The 20,508-nt window shown below is 39.4% G+C and overlaps 1 protein-coding gene across 5 annotated transcripts in view; it reads left to right on the top strand.

Annotated features, from left to right (window-relative positions):
- Window positions 1-20,508, top strand: part of FLT1 (fms related receptor tyrosine kinase 1) — a 194,464-nt gene that overhangs the window by 15,896 nt on the left and 158,060 nt on the right. For all 5 annotated transcript variants that reach the window (XM_031001276.3, XM_019039817.4, XM_055359731.2 and 2 more), the window contains exons 2-3: window positions 11,599-11,695; window positions 12,087-12,313. In XM_031001276.3, the coding sequence (XP_030857136.1) occupies window positions 11,599-11,695; window positions 12,087-12,313 (324 nt within the window). The remainder of the gene's footprint in view (window positions 1-11,598; window positions 11,696-12,086; window positions 12,314-20,508) is intronic.

The raw sequence follows: 20,508 nt of genomic DNA, 5'->3' as shown, positions 1-20,508 counted from the left end.
ATTGTTTAACTTAGAAGGAAACTGATTTTGACAATAGAAAACACAATCATCAAGAATGTGTTTAATGAGTCTTAGAAATTTGCTAATGTAGCTTTCAAAAACTCAATTCCCCTATGATGGATAACTTTATTGCACACTCTTGGCCATTTAAATCTCAAAGGTCAGAGGGTTTGTATATATTATTGGTTGCAAAGATAGAGATCCTCTCAACTTTCCTGTTAGTGGGTGAATTTAAAGAATACCCTTTATGAACAGTCTAAAGGACTCCAGAAAGATGTTTTCTATATAATTTGGACTTCATAAGCTGTATCAAAGTAAGCTTAAAATTAACATCAGAACTTTATCACGTTCGGCCTTCCAATCTCATTTCATCTCTCCTCCATTTTTATATACAAAGCAAATGGTATTCTGTCATTATTTGTAATAGATTCTGAAGCTGAAAGTCTGCATGAGGAGAATAGATAAGGCTTTGTATTGCTATAATAACATTTTTGGCTTTTCTGGCATGAACAGCTACAGTGCTAAGGTGCACACTTGTCTGTCTGCCTGTTTGCCAGCCTTTCTTCTTCATTTTATTAGAAAATGTGAAGGCACTATTTGGGAATCAAAATAGAAACTGGAACAATATGCATTTTATGGTAGTTTAACAGCATCACATTACAGCTCCATGACATATTCATTTTTTTTCCAGAAGGAACTGTGTGTGGATCTGAAGATTATGTCACATGACAGGTTATAAGACGTAGCTGAATAAAATTTAAAAGTTCCAATTCCCACTTTTATACTTAAACTGTCACACGGCAAGCTCCTATACGGAATTGATAAAATATCTCCCAGATCTTTTCTGTGAGACTTTCCTTCTAAGGGAACCCACAGGGATCCACATAAATGACAAATCCATAACATTGAAACATGCTGTCATCATCTCTATAGATGCCTGGAACTTTGACACTGAACAGTAATGAAAGCAGAGTATTTGGTAAAATATCTGGACATAGACCAAACTGTAATCCTGATGCTATGTAAAACAGAAAACTTTCCATTTTAGATGGCGAGTCACATGCATTCCATGCTATGCTTCCAAACTGGTAATTGTTTATTTAAAGAGAACATGGAGGATGCCTTTGGCAGAACTGAAATTCGCAATCCTAAATAATTTAGAGATTAGAAATCTAAAGTTAAGGCAGTTCAAGCATGTTATTAGTACTACTAGTCTTAATAATACAACTCTATGCAAATGCTCTTGCAGCTAAAAGCATTTTGTCACTGATCAGATACTATGATTCTAAAGAGGATGCACAAATTGATAAAAAATTAACAAATTAATTTAAAAACTCAGTTACTTTCATTAAGCCACCTGTATATTTAGTCTCACATACATTGAGTGTGTTTATTGAAATGGCACCTCCACTGAGCAGTCAGTTATCATGTCTCTTCCAGGTGTTCACCATCTGAAAATGTGTATATTTCAGCCTGAAACAACTTCTGAGTAGCATAACACTACTGGCAATTATGATCCATTCTATAAGACGTGACGTCAGAGCTCAGTTTCCTCGCAGACCTCTGAACAGTGACATTGGATAAGAACATAAGCCCGTGGGGAGTATGCTTCAAATGTAACAAGTGTCCTGCCACTGATAGAGAAAACAGAGATGTGTCCAAGCCCTTCCTAACAGACAAAACGTTCCTGTATGCATTTTTAGGGTGTAAAGAGTGTTTTCTCTGTTCGTGGCCCTTTGCATAACCAGACGAAGGTCTACCAGACTTCTCTACTGAGTATTTTACGAGTTATGTCTCGTGCCCTGTCAACCAGATCTTGACCTTTGCCCTAGGCAGCTCAGATAACTTTCATGACATCGTATGGTAAACTGAAATGACATATTGTTAGACAGCTCTATGGAGGTGGTTTTTGAACTCATTTAATAACAGACCAGCGGTGTAGGAGTAGAGCATTTTTTGGGAAAAGGTAACTCCTTGGTCAGCAGGAGATTTCTCCCAAACCAACCTTAATTAACTCTGATGTCACATGAAAAGGGGTTGTGCATGGCTATAGGTCATTGGAAGGGTAGGTCCCTGATGGTAGCCTGGTGACAGGCCTAATGATCAATGAATGTGCCCTGTTAAACTGTGACCCTCAAAGAAGGCAGTGTCAAGTAAAAAGCTCAGAGAGGCACGCGGAAGACATGTTTCCCTCATAAACATTGACAGTAGGAATGTTGACGTTATTAGAGCATTTTTTCCTGGTAAACATTTTAAACCACACAGATTTTTTTCCGTGTAAATAACTTTTCTGAAGCTTAAGGAAAAATGAGTAAAGTCAATGACCCATGTATGGATGGGATGAAAACTGTCCAAGTTCTGATGATTTTAGACTTTGGCCACTTCGGTGGCTAACAGTGTGATGTCCTTTGTGCCAAGAGCTACAAAACCTATCTGTGAGTTTCATTGACAGACAATTAAAATATGAATTGTAAGACAGCCTTAAAATGAACAAACCAGAGCAGAATTATTGAAATGAACATAATTGCGGAGAAGTGCCAATTCCAGTTGCTGGTGTTAAACATTTAGGTAATTTCTTGATTTATTTTTTGACAACTGGATTCAAGACATAAATGCTATATACATGACTATTTTGAATTTTCTATTCAGACTTTGAGATCAGAGACTTCACATATTGAATCTAATAGTTTGAGGATTACTTAGAATGGCAAAACCTCTAAAGCAAGAAATCAGTGTGGTAAAATAGTGTGTTTAATATACTATAAAGATTTAAAGGGAAAAGCAGGTTCCTAGGATTAGAAACTTTCTACAAACTAAATATAATGTTGCTGGACAGCAGCTGCCTAAACATTCAGTCCTATTGTGGACCTTAAAGACCAATAACACCATTACTCTAAAATAAAATATTACATATTTGTAAAGTTGCCCATGTAAAAGTCACAAATAATCTTATCTGCATAAGGGATTAGTCAGCAGTGAGTCACAGCTTCATACTCTTGCCACATTCAAGTCAATTTCTAAATCCCCGCCTAGAAAGAGCTTTCCCTAAGCCTAAGCTGAATGAAAAATGTAATTAAAGCACACACCAAAAACCTCTTCTAGTTCTACATCAACCTCCCCACCACCACTCAAACAAACTTGACGTTCTCATGGAGAGAAAAGTGTATGCATGTGTGTCAGCAAGCGTGTGTGTGTGTGTGCGTGTGTGTGTGTGTATTTATGTGCACATTCTTTCATTTCTTTACATTCTTTCTTGATTTAAGGCCAATTGTTTTGGAAGACAAACCTGACATTTTAAAAATTAGTATCATTGCTAACTGTGGGACTTAAAAAATATGCTTTCAGTTCATACGAATCCCCATGGCTTTCACATCTTCTATTTAGTCTGTTGGTGGATGGAATATGAACTCTCTGGCCTTTCTCCATCATTCTGGAAGTGAGAGGAGATGGGACATTATAATGCTCTTCATCAAAGCATGGTCCCTGTCAGCATAGCTGGTAGTGTAGTCTCCATTTAATGTGGTTATTTTAATCTAGGTATTCACTTATAATGCCCACTTCATATTATCTGATAAATACTTGGATAGAGATATGACACAGAGGTTAAGAACTAAGAGTTAACTTTTTTTTATTAAGTTTCAGAGCCCTATAAGAATAAGCATCGCAAATAAAAATGTTGGTAGTTTCCGGAAATTTGCAATTGCATTCTTAACCCTTCTCCCACCCTTGCCACCAACCACAAAGATTCTATGAGATTTAGTCTATGAGATTTCCGCCTTTAATAAGCTACATCTTAAGGAAAGAATATTTTCTCTTATTGTGAATTATGTTTAATTAACCTCGAACAACCTTTGTAAAAGGCTCATGATCTTAAATTCAAATTTTAGAAACATGATACTTAGGGATCTCTATTTAGATAAAGAGGCCATTTATCATTCAGGATTATGTACTACTGAAAACGCAGTATGCAAAATCAAAGACAGATGCATTTCATTTCAAATAAATGGAATATACAGAGCTTTAAGTTAAAAACAAATAAATTAGAAATAAAAAATTGATATAAAAGGAAACACCAGATTTATTCAGAGTCCTAGTGACATAATTTGTTAAAAATTTCCATTTAAATAGGGAAAATTCAAAATATGCAATTAGGAGTGATTTAAAACTAACATTAAATTAAATTGAAAAGATTGTAACAGGGGAGGGAACAGCAAGTTTTTTGCAACATGTTTGTAAACTTCTATTAGGTAGTGATGTTACAAAACATTAAGGGAAAATTAGGTCTCTAAAATCAGCCTTCTAAAGTTTTAAGCTGGAAGAACAACTAGTGTAAAATCTCACACTGATGGGGTAATACGTGGCAACAAATTTCAAAATAACTGGATATTCTAGGCCTTCAACATAACTCTGTGATTACTTTAGTCATAAGTTGCTGGGTTTTTAAAAATAGCAGCTTTATTGAGGTAAAGCTCACATACTATAGGAGACCAGAATATGACACCCCAAAATATGACTGTAAGAGACAAGAATATTAAAGTATACAATTCAGTGGTTTTTGGTCCATTCAAGAGTTGTGCAACCATCACCATTAATCTAATTTTAGAACATTTTCATCACCCCCAAAAGAAACCCCATACTGATTATCAGTCACTCTCCATCCCCTTCCCCCCAAGCCCTGGCAACCACTAATCTACCTTCCTGTCTCCAGGATTTGCCTGTTCTGAACATTTCATATAAATGGAATCATACAATATGTGGCCATTTGTGACTGGCTTCTTTTACTTAGCACAGTGATTTGTGGGGTTTGTGTGTGTGTGTGTGTGTGTGTCTGTGGTTGTTTTGTTTTGTTTTGTTTTGTTTTTGAGACAGAGTTTCTGTCGCCCAGGCTGGAGTGCAGTGGTGCAATCTCGGCTCACTGAAATCTCCTCCTCCAGGTTCAGGTGATTCTCATGCCTCAGCCTCCCAGGTAGCTGGGATTACAGGTGCATGCCACCACACCTGGCTAATTTTTGTATTTTTAGTAAAGACAGGATTTCACCATGTTGTTCAAACTGGTCTCAAACTCCTGACCTCAGGTGATACAGCTGCCTCAGCCTCCTAAAATGCTGGGATTACAGGCATGAGCCACCATGCCCGGGCTGTTTTTGTTTTTTAACAATAAAACTAGAGGAATTTATATTCTCATAATTCTGGAAGCTGGAAGCTTGAGATCAAGGAGATCAAGGTGCTGGCAGGTCTGGTTTCTCCTGAGGCATCTCTCTGTGGCTTGCAAATAGCTGCTTTCTCCTTGTGTGCTTACATGACGTTTTCTCTGTGGGCCAGCATAATGTTTTCAAGATCATCTATGTGGCAGCACATATCAGCATTCCTTTTTATTGCCAAATAATACCACATTGTAAGGATCTGCCATATTTTATTTACCCATTCATCAGTTGATGGACATTGGGTTCTTTCTTTCTTTCTTTCTTTCTTTTTCTTTCTTTCTTTCTTTCTTTCTTTCTTTCTTTCTTTCTTTCTTTCTTTCTTTCTTTTCTTTCTCTCTCTCTCTCTCTTTCTTTCTTTCTTTTGAGATGTAGTCTTGCTGTGTCACCCAGGCTGGAGTGCAATTGCGCAGTCTTGGCTCACTGCAATCTCCACCTCCCGGGTTTAAGCCATTCTCCTGCCTCAGCCTCCCAAGTAGCTGGGACTACAGGCGCGCACCACCATGCCTGGCTAATTTTTGTATTTTTAGTAGAGATGGGGTTTCACCATGTTGGCCAGGCTGGTCTCGAACTCCTGACCTCAGGTGATCCACCCTCCTCAGCCTCTCAAAGTGCTGGGGTTACAGGCGTGAGCCACCGCGCTGGGCCCGGGTTGTTTCTTTTTGGCTGTTGTAGGTAATACTGCTGTGGACATTTGTGTGTAAGTTTTTATGTGGATGGATGTTTTCATCTGTCTTGGGTAGGTACCTAGGAGTGCAATTGCTGAGTCATGTGTTTAAATTCTGATCAACTCTTATGTTTAACCATCGAGGAATTGCCATACTGTTTGACAAAGTGGGTTGCACCATTTAAAAGTCCTACCTGCAATGTAAGAGGGTTCCAGTTTCTCCACATTCTCACCAACACTTGTTCTTATCTGTCTTTTTTATTTAAGCTTTCCCAGTCGGCATGAAGTGGTGTCTCCCTGTGTTTTTTATTTGCATGTTCCTGATGAATAATGATGTCCTTTATCTTTTCATGGGCTTATTGGTCATTTATATATCTTCTTTGGGAAGGTGTCTATTCAGAGCCTTGGTTGATCTTTAAAATTGGGCTGTTGTCTTTTTACTAACCATAAGTATTTTTAAAATGTGATTTCTAACTTATACATTGTTATCAATTACTGGGATCCCAGGATCAGAATTTTTAGCTGGAAAGGATCCTAAAAACCGAACCCTAATCTCCTGTGTTGACAGATGAAGAATCGGAGGCTTAATGTGGCCCGCCCATGGCCACAACAGAACTCGCAAATGGCAGAGCTAGGGAGATTAATGACTCATAATAAAAAATGGAAAAACACAGATGTTTCATGAATTATATTCAAATAAAGCTCCTTTCTTACAGAGAATAACCCTAAGACTTCAACAGAATAAGGGGCACCAAGGTGGCATCTGGTGGGAGAGAAACCAGGGGATTTGTCTTGAAGTTGGGTTCGACCAGCTAGAAAACTGTTTATTTAGATTAGTAAAAATAGCAGTTTTCTAAACATACGCTTAGTCAGACTTTACAGACTTTACATTGAGAGTCTTGAGTTTTACAAGTGACCTCAAGGCTGTCTGGTTCATAATGACCTCCAGTGGGAGTTGGCTCTTTTAGTATCCATCACGGCAGCTTTGAAGAGCATTTGAAGAAAGAGCCTCAATCATCTGGGCTTTGGACTTAGTTGCAAAATAAAGCCATCATTTACTTGGATATGTATTCACTCTTCCCAGTGAAGTCAAAGAAAACATTCCATTTTGCCTAATGAAACTAAGGTGGGGAATTAGGGATGGCATTTTAGAACACTCTACGTATAGGCTTTCTATGTGAGGTCTAGCATGTGGGAAAGGAGGGAAGGGATTTGTGTCAAAGAGTCATAAAGTTCTGTTCCACCTGCCGGATAATACAGAACAGAAAAACAATGAAGAAAATACTCAGATAAGATCAATACAAAGTGTCAGTGTTCAAGTAAGTCCACGTTCACATGTTGGTTTTTTAATGCTATTAGCCTACACTGCTTGATCTTAACAGTTTTTCTAACAAAGTAGCATGGGATAAAGCCCATTTTCATGCTCTATGTTGAGTTTTTTTCTTTTGTTTTATTTAAATGTTTTCCTGATGTAAGGAGATCTGTATGCCTCTTATGATTATATTGTAATTGACTTTGATGAAAACAGTAGTTCACAGAAGGGACAAGATCATTTATTGGGAGGACAAAAATCATTCTTTTAAATCAGATTTCTAGGCTGCCATGTGAAGCATTGGAAAGTTCTCATCCGCATCTGAGATTCATTGCTAAATTATAGCACTCCACCCTTGAAAATGAAATAGCCTGTGGGTTTGTTATGTAAATGGGCAACATGACTCTGAGCTACTGAGACGATCAAGCTGACTTCCCCATGCCGTGACTATGCACGTGTTTATGGGTAGGTACATACACATCTATCTTTATATAAATCACTAATAAGATAGGCAAGTGTCTAGCATGCAGTAGATGCTAAAACAAATGTTGAATCTTTGTTACTCAGATAGGTACATGGACATGAAACTGCCTCAAAGAAATGTTTTAAGGCCTAATAATGTGAATTCAAAACATTCAAGAAATAAATATTTTCACTTTCCCTTTTTCTTATTCGTTTTCCTGTTAAACTATAATCTTGACACCTCCAATAACCTTTATGAGATTCTAGTTTCCTATTAACTGAAGGATAGTGATGCACTCGAAGTCACCAGTTACTTGGATTTGTTTCCTTATACTTCTGTTTACCTGTGTTTTGGTTAACTATTTTTTATCTAGCTTCCTCATTCCAAGTGCAAAATACACTGATGTTACTGGAGACAAATTATGTGGCGACGCTTTTTTTAGAATAACCTCATTTTTGTCAGTGTCTTTTAACCACTCAGTTATGTTGTCTTCTGGTTGGGGGACAGCATGGGGAGTGCGGACAGGAACAAGTAGAGGGCACACTGCCTAAGAGATCTTCTCTAAATAGCACTTCTTGCACGGCGCGGTGGCTCACGTCTGTAATCCTAGCACTTTGGGAAGCCGAGGTGGGTGGATCACCTGAGGTCAGGAGTTTGAGACCAACCTGGCCAACATGGCAAAACCCCATCTCTACTAAAAATATAAAAATTAGCTGGGTGTGGTGGCAGGCGCCTGTAATCACAGCTACTTGGAAGGCTGAGGCAGGAGAATCGCTTGAACCCAGGAGGCGGAGGCTGCAGTGAGCCGAGATTGTGCCATTGCACTCCAGCCTGGGCGACAAGAGCAAAACTCCATCTCAAAAATAAATAAATAAATAAATAAATAAATAAATAAATAGCACTTCTCTCAGCTGGGCTTTGGGTGGTTCTTTGAAGTTAGCGGTTTCCTCTGATGAGGGTCAGGAGTACTGGTGTTCTAGGTTGCTGATAAAGAAAGATTCATGTGGTCTGGAAACCAAGATGTAGGCAGTGGGATGTTACAAACAGGGGAACTGCTTCTTTTCCTGGACGGGAGCACTCAGCATCTCCAGACAGACCACAGAGATAGCTACAAGTAATGCCAGAATTTTCCACAGGAAGCTTCGTTGGATCTTTTCCAGCACATGAACAATTGCTCAGTTAAATCCCCAGAGTTCCATGCCATAAAGAAGGGCAGAAACTATTCTGGCATGGAAGTTTCTCAGGGCAGGTGTTATCCATTGCTGGCTGTGGCTTTAGAAAAGTCTGGCATTTCCACAGATCCCTGATTTTGGGCCACATGTTGTCTCAAGAAACTCATAAAGATAAGTATGAGTTAAAATACGTTTCTAGGTACCTGAAGGGGTTGACTTGATCTAGGAGGTTGTTTGATAGACTAATGGGATCCATATGAAACAGGGATTTTAATTTAGTTAATATTCAGCCATTTTATTTAGGAGTACTTTGATACCAGGATTTACTGTCTGTAAAAATTACTTTTAATATATTAATTTAGGCTGGGCTCATGCCTCTAATCTCAACACTTTGGGAGGCCGAGGCAGGTGGATCACCTGAGGTCAGGAGTTCAAGACCAGCCTGGCAAACATGACGAAACCCCATCTCTACTAAAAATACAAAAAATTAGCCACGCTGATGATGCGCACCTGTAGTCCCAGCTACTCGGGAGGCTGAGGCACGAGAATCGCTTGAACCTGGCAGGCAGAGGTTGCAGAGTGAGTCAAGATCGCACCAAAGCACTCCAGCCTGGGAAACAAAGTGAAACTCTGTCTCAAAAATAAAATAAAATAAAAATTTAAAAGACATTAATTTATATCATCAGCAATACCAGAAAAGCATATGTTAATTTAGTATCTTTGAAATTATATACCCAGCAAAATATTCTGACAGAAGCAGGGGGAGGGGAAGTGATTCCCCTAGATGTTGGTGACAGTGGGCACCTGCCACGTGCCAGGCAGCAAGCCAGCCTCTTCCACAGCGCAGCACCGAATGCGCACACCCTGCCTGTGAGGTGGCTCGTAGGCTTTCCAGTTCCACTCAGGAGGAGCCTGAGGAGCAGCCAATTAAGTGATGCCAAGGTCATGCAGTCAGTAGGTGGAAAAGCTAAGCCTCAAACGCAGATCTTCTAACTGAATCCAGTTTTTGAGATAGTCAAATCCAAGAGAAACGCTGGAGAGGACTGCTGGGCATAACCAGGGTATTTGACACGCGCATCATCTCACAGATCTGTGACCTAATGGTAAAGCCTCCATGACCATTCACTTAGAGCTTCTACCTTTGCTTCCACTGTTTAAACTGATTTTTTAAAGAAAACTATACCCTGAGATTGGTGCCAAATACTAAGTTTTCCTCCCTCCAAGAGTTTCTTTCCTCTCTCCTGCTAACTTCTATTCCCGCCTAAGGAACGCTAATCCTGGGCCCCTCATTCCCTGCCTTTCGGAAGCATTGCAGCTGCCTGGGAAGAGGGGAGGAGGAGGAGGCTGGTGAAGAAGAGGGAGAAGGAGAAGAGAGACTGAGGGATGAGGGGAGGAAGGAGGCGAGAGAGATTCTTAGTATTCTGATTGGTCAGTAATAGCTTCAAGGGAGGCTCAGCCTCTGCAGCACCTATGGTTCAAAAAATCATGAGGCTGTCTGTTAGGCTGTTCTTACATTGCTGTAAAGAAATATCTGAGGCTTGGTAATTTATTAAGAGGTATAATTGACTCACAGTTCTCCAGGCTGTACAAGCATGGTGCTAGCGTCTGCTTGCCTTCCAGTGAGGCCTCAGGGAGCCCTTACTCATGTCAAAGGCAAAATAGGAGCAGGTGTATCGCATGGTGGCAGCAGGAACAAGAGAAGGGGGGAGGTGCCACACACTTTCAGATAATCAGATCTAAACAACAGCACCATGCCATGCATGAGGGATCCACCCCCACGACCCAAACACCTCCCATCAGGCCCCACCTCCAACACTGAGGATTACAATTCACCATCAGAATTGGAGGTTCAGCATCCAAGCTATATCAGGCTGGGACTGTGAGAAATGGAAGGTCAGAGATTTCAAGGTCGTCTAGTCCAATCTCTTTTTTACAGATAAGATAACTGAGATCTGGAAAGAGAGATGACTTGTGTAGGGTGATACAGCTAGTCACTAAAATGGATGTCATTATTGCATCATATGGAGATGTGTAGATTTTAGAGCACTTTCACCACCTCACTTTATTGCCTCACAACAATCCTCCGAGATGTTTGTCGAATGTCACGTAAGCGTGTGAACAGTTCCCTTTTGACTGTACCATTGTAGAGGGAACTCATAGATTACGTAAGACAAACCAAATGGCTTCTAAAACTGATTTTGATTCTAAAATTAGTTTTCCAAATGAGGAAACTGGTTCAGAAAGGGAAATGATTGGCCAAAAATATCATTGCTCAACTAATGATTGCATGAAGTTCAGAGCCCAGGAAAATTTCTGTACTTTTTATTCAGAAAAAAAGATGAGACAGGCCTATAGGACTAGATGACCCATGCTGGAAAAAGTTCAGTATTGAAAATATATTTTGGATGACACTGACATTTAATCTTGAGAGTTTTTACTAAGTTATTGCATATTTGAATATTATAACTAGTTGTATATTTTAATATAATTGCATTGAACCTATATGAATCCATTACCATTCTACATAAATAGGCTTTTGGATGTTATTTAGGTCATTTGGTATAAAAGGATATATAATATTTATGAGCAAGGGTAGAGCTAGAAAAAATTTGTGAATTAAGAGAAATTTGTATTAGTGTATCTTTTGCTTATAGATTAAAGATGCAAGTAAATTAAAGATGTAAATAAATTAAAAATGAAAAACTCACCTTTATGGAAAGATAACTTAAAAAAACGTAAGAAGGCAATTTACAAATAATACATTTTAAAAATTTGTTTTTCAGGATCTAGTTCAGGTTCAAAATTAAAAGATCCTGAACTGAGTTTAAAAGGCACCCAGCACGTCATGCAAGCAGGCCAGACACTGCATCTCCAATGCAGGTAAGTGGCTGTGTTGGTTTGGGAATAATCTAGTTGCCATGCCTAAGGCAAAATCATTCCCTGGCAGAGTAAAAAGGTAGGGACCTCAGTGATCTCCTGTGATCTGCAAAGTGCAAACCATATGCATCCAGCTTCCCATGAAAGGGGATTCATGGGGAAGGGAGAGCATTACTCACTCAGGGAAATGGGGGAAGGGATGCCCAAATAGTTCTGCATCTTTATTCTGAGTATTGTTCTACAGCTTTTCTGAATGTGTTGCTTTCCCGTAAAGAGGAAGATGACTACACTTAAGAGAGGACCTCCGCTTCCTAATAAAACGAATGCTGAGGAACTGGTGCTGAGCCTAGGGCCCAGCCATAAATATGTTTTGTTTTCTTATCTGTGATTGCAGGGGGGAAGCAGCCCATAAATGGTCTTTGCCTGAAATGGTGAGTAAGGAAAGCAAAAGGCTGAGCATAACTAAATCTGCCTGTGGAAGAAATGGCAAACAATTCTGCAGTACTTTAACCTTGAACACAGCTCAAGCAAACCACACTGGCTTCTACAGCTGCAAATATCTAGCTGTACCTACTTCAAAGAAGAAGGAAACAGAATCTGCAATCTATATATTTATTAGTGGTAAGACTTCCATTTTCTACATTCTGTTTGCTATTGCTTTGCAAGTGAGTCATAAATCTACCCTGATCCATTGGAAAGGTTGCTTTCCTAGTGAGTATGAAAGAAACGGGTTAGGAAAGAGATTCCATCCTAGTTGTAGACACTTCCGTGGATGTCAATTTTAACCAGAATTGTCAAGGCCCAGTTAGTCACTATGTGCTCCACAAAGAGAGAGACTGGTCTGTATAGGTCACCTCTGTACCCACAGCTCCTAGCACAGTATGTGGCCCATAGTTGGATGAATAAGTGAATAAAAGGATTTTAGTTCTATTTCTTAGTTATTGAGAAGCCCAAAATAGAATACATGATTTTTGTCATTTAACACAGCTGCATTCTCTTATATGTTGGAACTATAAAATACTGTTGTTTCTACTAAATTAATAAACGCAATGTTGCTGTTATCTCGAGTGTTATATAACTGGTTCCAATGGACAATGTTGTATTATTTCATGTTCACTGAGGAACTACTATAATGACATGAGAACTGGCACTGACCAAGATACAGTGCAAAGGGCAAAGGGCAAAAATGAATCATGTTTGATTCATTTTTTATGGTACTCGTAAAAAAATCATTTTCATTCGTTCATAATTTTTATGATACTGTTCTTCCTTCCTTAGAGAATGAACAAATGAAGTAACATTCAAAGGGGAGAAATGCAAAATCTTTTAAGAAGTAGAAACTCACAGTAAAATTGGAACCCTGAGAAAGAATAATAAAAATGGCCTGTCACTTTCTTCTTCCTTGTTTAGTTCCAATTTTCAAATCTTGAGGGGATTAAAGAAAAAAAATGCACACACACAAACAAGGCTGTAGAGAACACAAAACAATATTAGTAGGCACTTCAGGCACAGAATCAGGTTAAAAAAAAAAACAAAAGAAAACAACCAACCATCAGCATCAATAGCTAAATATACATTGTGGGTCTACCTTCTGGTGAGTTCAGGAACTGGGTCTTTGCATTGGAGGTAGTACAATAGAACTAACATTTTAGTGAGGCAGGTTTTTTTCATTGTTGTTTGTTTGTTTTTTTGAGATGGAGTCTTGATCTCTCACCCAGGCTGGAGTGCAATGGCAGCTCACTGCAACTTCTGCCTCCCAGGTGCAAGCGATTACTCCTGCCTCAGCCTCCTGAGTAGCTAGGATTACAGGCGTCTGCCACCACTCCTGGCTAATTTTTGTATTTTTAGTAGAGACTGGGTTTCACCATGTTGGTCAGGCTGGTCTCGAACTCCTGACCTCAGGTGATCCACCTGCCTCGGCCTCCCAAAGTGTTGGGATTACAGGCATGAGCTACCGTGCCTGGCCATGAGATTTTTTTTAATTTGTGAAATAAGGCAACTAGACAGTGATTTTCCCTGAGCATAACATGTACATATCCAAATTCAGGATTAGTCTTAGGAGACAGCAGAACAGTTGCCTGTTATTGACAGTAACCTCTTTGTAGCTGCTATCAGCCTGATTTTGACTGAGCCACTTTCATGTCCCCGATCCTCCAAATTCTGTTTTGACATTTTGTGCTTGTGCAGGGGGTAGATAACTGTAAGGGACTAACCATCCAAGCAGTTTGCCATCAAGGGATGCAATCAGCTCACTTCCGCATGTGAGTGGGAGGTAGGCCGGGGAATTTTGCTTGGGGAAGTCAGCCCACTTCTAAAGCAGGGATGAAAGGATGGTAGGCAGGAATGAGGAAGGGTAGAGAAGGTGCAGCATTAAGAGCAGAGACTTTCAGAGAGGTAATTTTGCAGCTGAGGGGGAAAGACAACACGCTTGATAGTGGTGGAAAAAGCCGTGTACTCAGCCATCTGTTCTCTTTCTCTAATTCCACGTAGCATATTGTGTTCTTTCCGACATCTGTGAAGAAAGGAAAACACTGCAGTGAGTCACAGACTGCCCCTGTCTCTATAGGGGAGTGGGAGAAAAATTTATTCATTCTAATATTTTCATAAAACTTTCTCCTATAGGTTTATCAGTCTGACTTGCAAATTGAACACTTAAATGAATAAAAAGAAAACCATCTTTTTTTCTAATAAATAGTGTTCAGCTATTTTCACCTTTAACTCCTAAACTATTCAATAGACATCATGGCTTTATGAAGCCAGGGAGTGCAAGCCTCTCCACTCAGTCCCCTACTATCACAAAGGAGAGACACTGCTATTTAGAATTAGTTCCATTTCAACTATACAACAGAGCAGATCTGGCAAACAATCATGACTTTGAGTGTCAAATCCATTGTTAATCTAAGCCCTGTGATGGCACGGTCCATGTCTGTCCTGGTTACTTTTATCTGCAATGTGCCTCCCTGGTACAGTGCCTTGCACATATTAGGAAATCAGTAATAATTGCTAAATGAATAAATGAATGGATTAACAGGTGCTTTGTGGAATACTATATTAAAATTGACATTGAGGATAAATTTCAGGCTTAGTGGGAAAAAGTGCCATGATTGATTATTGATGTCTCTTGTGGGATTGTAGGGGAGCAGTGGCCGTTAGGTCATGTATTTATCATGTCTGCCTTCCTGTAATAGTCCACAACCATTCGCAGAACATTACAAGTTCCAATATCATAAAACACTTGCATAATTTGTTGGACGTTAGGAAATTATCTATCACATAGATTGCTTTTGGATAAGGAAGGATTGTGAAATGCATTGTATTTCATAGATTATTATGGAATACACACATATACATACATACATATACTACGGATATTATATGAGCTCAGTGGAAAAATTGTTATGATAATATTATGAGATCACTATTTTTAAATAGCACTGATACTAAAAGATATTGGAATCAATAATGGTAACCATAGAAGAGCCTTCTGAATCTTGTTTGCTAATTAATTTAATCAGCAAATATTTAGGAAACAGTTACTATGAGCCTGTAACTGTACTACTATGAACAGTAACACCTATTTTGTTATTTGTTTCCTGTTAGGGTGATATTGGTCTCATAATCACACCTTGTTAAAGTCCAAGGTAGCTGTGATATAATCCATTAAACAATCATAACTTTTCCGAGGAGTCTAATATTTTATGTCTCTCTCTCATTATTTTATTAACTCTCTTTCTGAGAAAATTTGATCTTCTGCTTCCATTGTTGCCGAACACTTCCATGACAGGTTTATTTTAGTTCAGGAGCACAAAACTTATCTCTGATGACTCAGAGCATTGTCTCTGGCATTAATAAAACTCCAACCATTTCCTTATACACAACTGTGATTACTCGCTAGATATTAACTTGGTTATCATGTATTTATTATTGTTGAATATTTACTTTAGAATATGTTTGGGGGATTTCAGCCCCAATAAGCATCTGCAGATTATTGGGATTTCATTTTATTTTTCTCTAAGGATGAGTAACCCTATGTAGACACATCTTTTGAAAAGGTAGATTTGTAGTCTAATAGGGTTTTAAGAAAAAGAATCAGGAGTATAGCTCTGTCTACATGTCACAAAACCCAGCATGTAAATTATGAACAAACTATTACTTAGGCATTATTGATTGCCTGCTGTGTAACAGGCGCTGTTCCCACCTGAGCACTGATTAGGATGTAACATCTGATATGTAATGTACAGAAAAATCAATATCAGCACTTTATCATTCCAGCTTGTATAAATCCACCAAACCTCTAGCATAATGTATTAAATCAACTTAAGTACCCAAGTAATTATATTTAACTACTTTACTTATTTACCGAATTATCTAGCAAATTTAAATTTCCGCTAATATAATAATTTCTTACATTTGTTTCTTTTCACTTAAACAAATGGTTTCATTTACTTGATGCCATTTAATCCTCACAACCATCCAATGAAGCATCGTTCTCTTCATTTTACAAGCGAAGGACCAAGAATCCACTTCACATTAGGGCTCTGTGGGGAGTCATGGGAAAGTGCTAGCACTGGAATAAGGTGGTCAGGTTTTCCCTTCACATTCTCAGTGGCAGGAGGAGGTTGGAAGGGGCAAGACTGAGGCAGGAAGGCCAGATAGGGGCCTGCTCTGTGCATCAAAGCAGGTGGAAGGTGGAGTCCTGAGTTCACTTTGGTCGTGGTGGGGAAGGAGAGTTGACAGAATTGGGAGATTCGTTGGCCTTGGTGATCAGAGGTTGAGTGGCTGAGGGAAAGAGGGGAATCAATGTGACACTCAGAATCCTGGAAGGGGCCACTTGGTCCCACAGCCAGGTGGAGCTTTGCCACACTAAATTACCTTGATGCAAAGGCACCATCATTATCATCATTCTCTCTGGATATACCCTTGGTATGGCTTTTGAATCATAATAGTGGAAAATATGATATGCATTTGTAAAAATTGCTTTGTTAAAAATGAATTGAATCTAATTATAGCTACGAAACACCAGGTCATAAACAAAAACAAATTACAAAGCACCTCCTAATTACAATAGAGTACAATTCTTCTATTAATTTCTAGAAGAATAGTAATGTTGGGGCTATTTAAGTGAACTTCATCCCCTTGGAGAGAGAAAGGAGCACTTTTGCACTTCTTTTCTGACACTCTGGTGTACACAGGAAATGGGCTCCAGGTCAGCCTTTTCTCACAGTTAGAGGATTTCATTGAAAATATTATTGTAATATATGAGTTATGACTGTAAAGTAAGAAAACTGACCAGACGAGTTTTTTAATGGCATCTCTGAAGTAGTTAACACTTGTCAGTATCTTTAATTTAGTTAGCAAGACCTTAAACTTAGGGTGTTGAGCTCCCCACACTGTGAAGTTAGCTTATATCTCTCTCTCACCAGCCGTAAGCTTCTAGGGCCTATTTAAATATAATATCTCCTCTTGAAAAATTATAATCGAAAAGCAAAATGATGGGGCTGGGTGGATCCCTTCTAGTTCATCCCTGTAAAAGAAACTCATCTCTTCTCCTCTGTTTCTCTTTACTTGATTATTTTCCTCTTTGGCTCTATTAAAGTCAATGGGTTGGAGCATTTTTATAAGAAATTTTTCCACAGTTGATTTTCCCATATGCATAAAACTCATGAGATTTGCATAGCAGCATAATTTGAGGTAGAAACATTATCGGACGCATTGGGTATATAACTGAAAGCAGTAGAATTTCTAACAACTTAGATATTCTGGGAGAGAATAATAATTATGCTTTTATATAAATGTGTTTAGCGGGGGAAAAAAAGGCTCTACCTGGCTATGAAACCTTGAGCAAGTAGAAATCCTACCAGTGCAGATATTCTGAGGATTCTTTTTTTATTCTTATTTTTACTTTTATTTTTTGAGATAGTCTTGCTTTCTCGCCCAGGCTGGAGTGCAGTGGCGATTCTGAGGAGGATTCAATGAACTCATTTGTACTGAACTTCAGATTTCCTTAAGAGCTTTTACTTAATTATCTCTGAGAGAAAGGGAGTTGGTATTTCTTCCATGTTATATACGAGAAAACAGCCTCAGTGACTTGCATGAGCTGGACAGAGCTCATACATTGAGAAACCAGGATGAGGATCCAGCTAGGTTAGGGCTATTTCCCCTGTACTGGAGTTGCAGCTCTTGACATCAAACTACGAGCTAGTTGTTGTTTTAATTGTTAAGAACTTAGATTATACAGTTATTAAAATTTTGTAATCTCAAATTTATTCTTTTTCTTTCAAGGAAAAATTTACTAAGTTGAGCAGGGCTTTTAAAAATGTGCCTCCAAACTCATTAATGGGCTATGGAATCAAATGAATGGGTTTCAACCTGCATTAAAAAAAAAAAAAGCTAGGAGCTGGGGCATCCACCTGTAGTCTCAGCTATTTAGGAGGCTGGGACAAGAGGATCACTTGAGCTCAGGATTTGAGGCTGCAGTGAGCTGTGATTGCACCTGTGAATAGCCACTGTACTCCAGCCTGGACAACACAGTGAGACCCTGTCTCAAAAAAAGAAAAACCAACCCAGAATAGAAAAGAAAATATCCAAGTAAATTGCAAAGAGTAAGGGTAAGTGTTGTTTAGTAAAACTATTTTTGTTTCAATTTTATACATTCATATATCCATTTTACCCGCATAAATGTAAAGTACATACGTGCGTGTGTGTGTGTGTGTGTGTGTAATGGGTCTGACGTAAAATGTGTTTCTTATTGTGAAAGTTAGCATAATAAGTTTAAAAGTTACCAGGATAGACCATATCTATTATTTAGGTAAGCAGTGCCAATTGTAAGAACTGTGATTTTTTGGGGGGGTGGGGTGGGGGGAGGGGCACACCAGTACTGAAACAGAGGTCTGGAGAAAACGTGGCAGTGGAAAGAAGCCCTCTCCTTTAGCTGATTTGGGTCCACTGCTTTTGGTGGTTCTGTGCAATCCACTCATTTCACTCCTGAGCTGAGTTTTCCCACTCGGAGGCTTGGCCCAGGAGTTTCCACCGACAGGAATCTGTCTGCAGATGTTGATTACATACCTACTCCACACAAGGCCCTGTTGTTTGATCTGTGAGAGACATAAAAAGCAAAGTCACAGAATCCTGTAATTGTGAAGTCCCCCAGTTACTCTCTAGGACCATAGCTCACAGATTTGTAAGTATTTTTTAAAGCATGAGGTTTATTTTTTAGAGAATAACTATTGTTCAGAAGTGGGTCTCTAAGGAGTGAAGAGGGCTCTGTTAATAGCCCCTAATGGGGAGCCCTATTCATGTTCTGTGAGGCGTGGCTGTTGCTCCAGCACTGCCTGCCTTTAGATCCCTTCCCAGATCTGACACAATTTGGCACACACAGAAGGCTCAGTCAACACTGCCCAGCTGGGTGATGGTTGGGCAGATGGTGTTTGTTGCCCAATCTGCCAGACTGGTATGGCAAGTCCAATAAACATCTCCATGGAACTAGCAGGGACATCAACAGAGCAGCAATCTGCAGGCTTCATCGCCGAGCTTTGCCACCTCCACTTTCCCCCTGTGGGGATCAGAAGGACCCTTGTAAGATGGAAATGCACCAGGAATGTGGGCCCTTCATCCCCAGACCGAAAGGAGGTGTTCACGCTTTCATGCAGGTCAGCACTGTGATGGGCAGAGAGCAGCACATGGCTGAACAGATTGCCAAAGCTTCAAAAATATGTCAATGGAATCACTATAATTTCATGAGAGAAACTTTAAAGAGAAAATATTGTTTCTATTCATCAAAATTCTCCTCCAAGGGAAAATAAGCAAAAACAGTTTACATTTTGCAGGAAGAAAACAAGAAAGCGCCCAAAATAGAACCCAAACTCATAGCCACACTAGTTGGTTGAATTTTTTAGGCATAGATTTCTTAGGAAATCCATGACGTTATCTAATATTGCTTGGTTAATGTCTAGAGTCTTCTCTGGTTTTAAATTTCCATTTTCCACATGGCCTCATTCTCTCCTCCACCTGCCCATCCAAAGAGCTTCCCTCCCTTACTCATCTCACCTCTATCCCTAACATGTGGCTCCTTCCATGTATTTTCTGAAATGTATGTTTCTTCTAACACTAATCTTCCAGTAGGAACTGGTTTCCAAAGTTTTGATCAGGAATTGTCTAGGGTTCCTACCATAGAGTCGCTTGAGTCCCTGCATTACCAGGAGGCCACAAGTGCAGACAGATTGGGTGATGGATCCTGTTTTTCCTCTCACATCCCTACTGGATGCATTTGCTCAGGAGACAGGTGAACATGTTGGGGTGAACAAAGGTAGGACTCTCAGTCTCTGGATGACATGTCTGGAAACCCAGGTGAGATTCCTAAAATGGCAGCAACCTGAGACTGACGTGCATCTGCAGAATTATCCTTCAAATTCTCTAAAGAACTCCTACGAATTTTCTGGCCCATCTGCACACATCTTCATCAAAAACCTAGTGCAAGGTCAGGTTTTGCTGGATTTATTTTTTCATTTTGATAAAGATGTGAAAGAGGGGAAACAGATATTTCTAGGGTTTAAAATACACACTGATGATGTTGTTTGCAATTGCAGTTTTTTTCTTGGGAAATAGACCCCTCTGCATCCTGGCTGTGCACTCCCTCTAGGGCTGAAGTATGAAGGAGATTATTCATTCTATCCATCACTGGCAGACAGCTGATTAGGACCACATGGCAAGAGTTTAGAGAACAGTAACTTAACTCTTAACCATTTTCCTTTCCAGCTACGTGAAAATTGGATGGAAGACATTCTTGATATCTTTAAGCCCTGACATGTCACATTTCC

This window comes from Gorilla gorilla, chromosome 14 (assembly GCF_029281585.2).
Source record: "Gorilla gorilla gorilla isolate KB3781 chromosome 14, NHGRI_mGorGor1-v2.1_pri, whole genome shotgun sequence".
NCBI lineage: Eukaryota > Metazoa > Chordata > Mammalia > Primates > Hominidae > Gorilla > Gorilla gorilla.
Note: the sequence above shows the minus strand (reverse complement) of the source record. Positions and strands in the feature narration are given on the sequence as shown.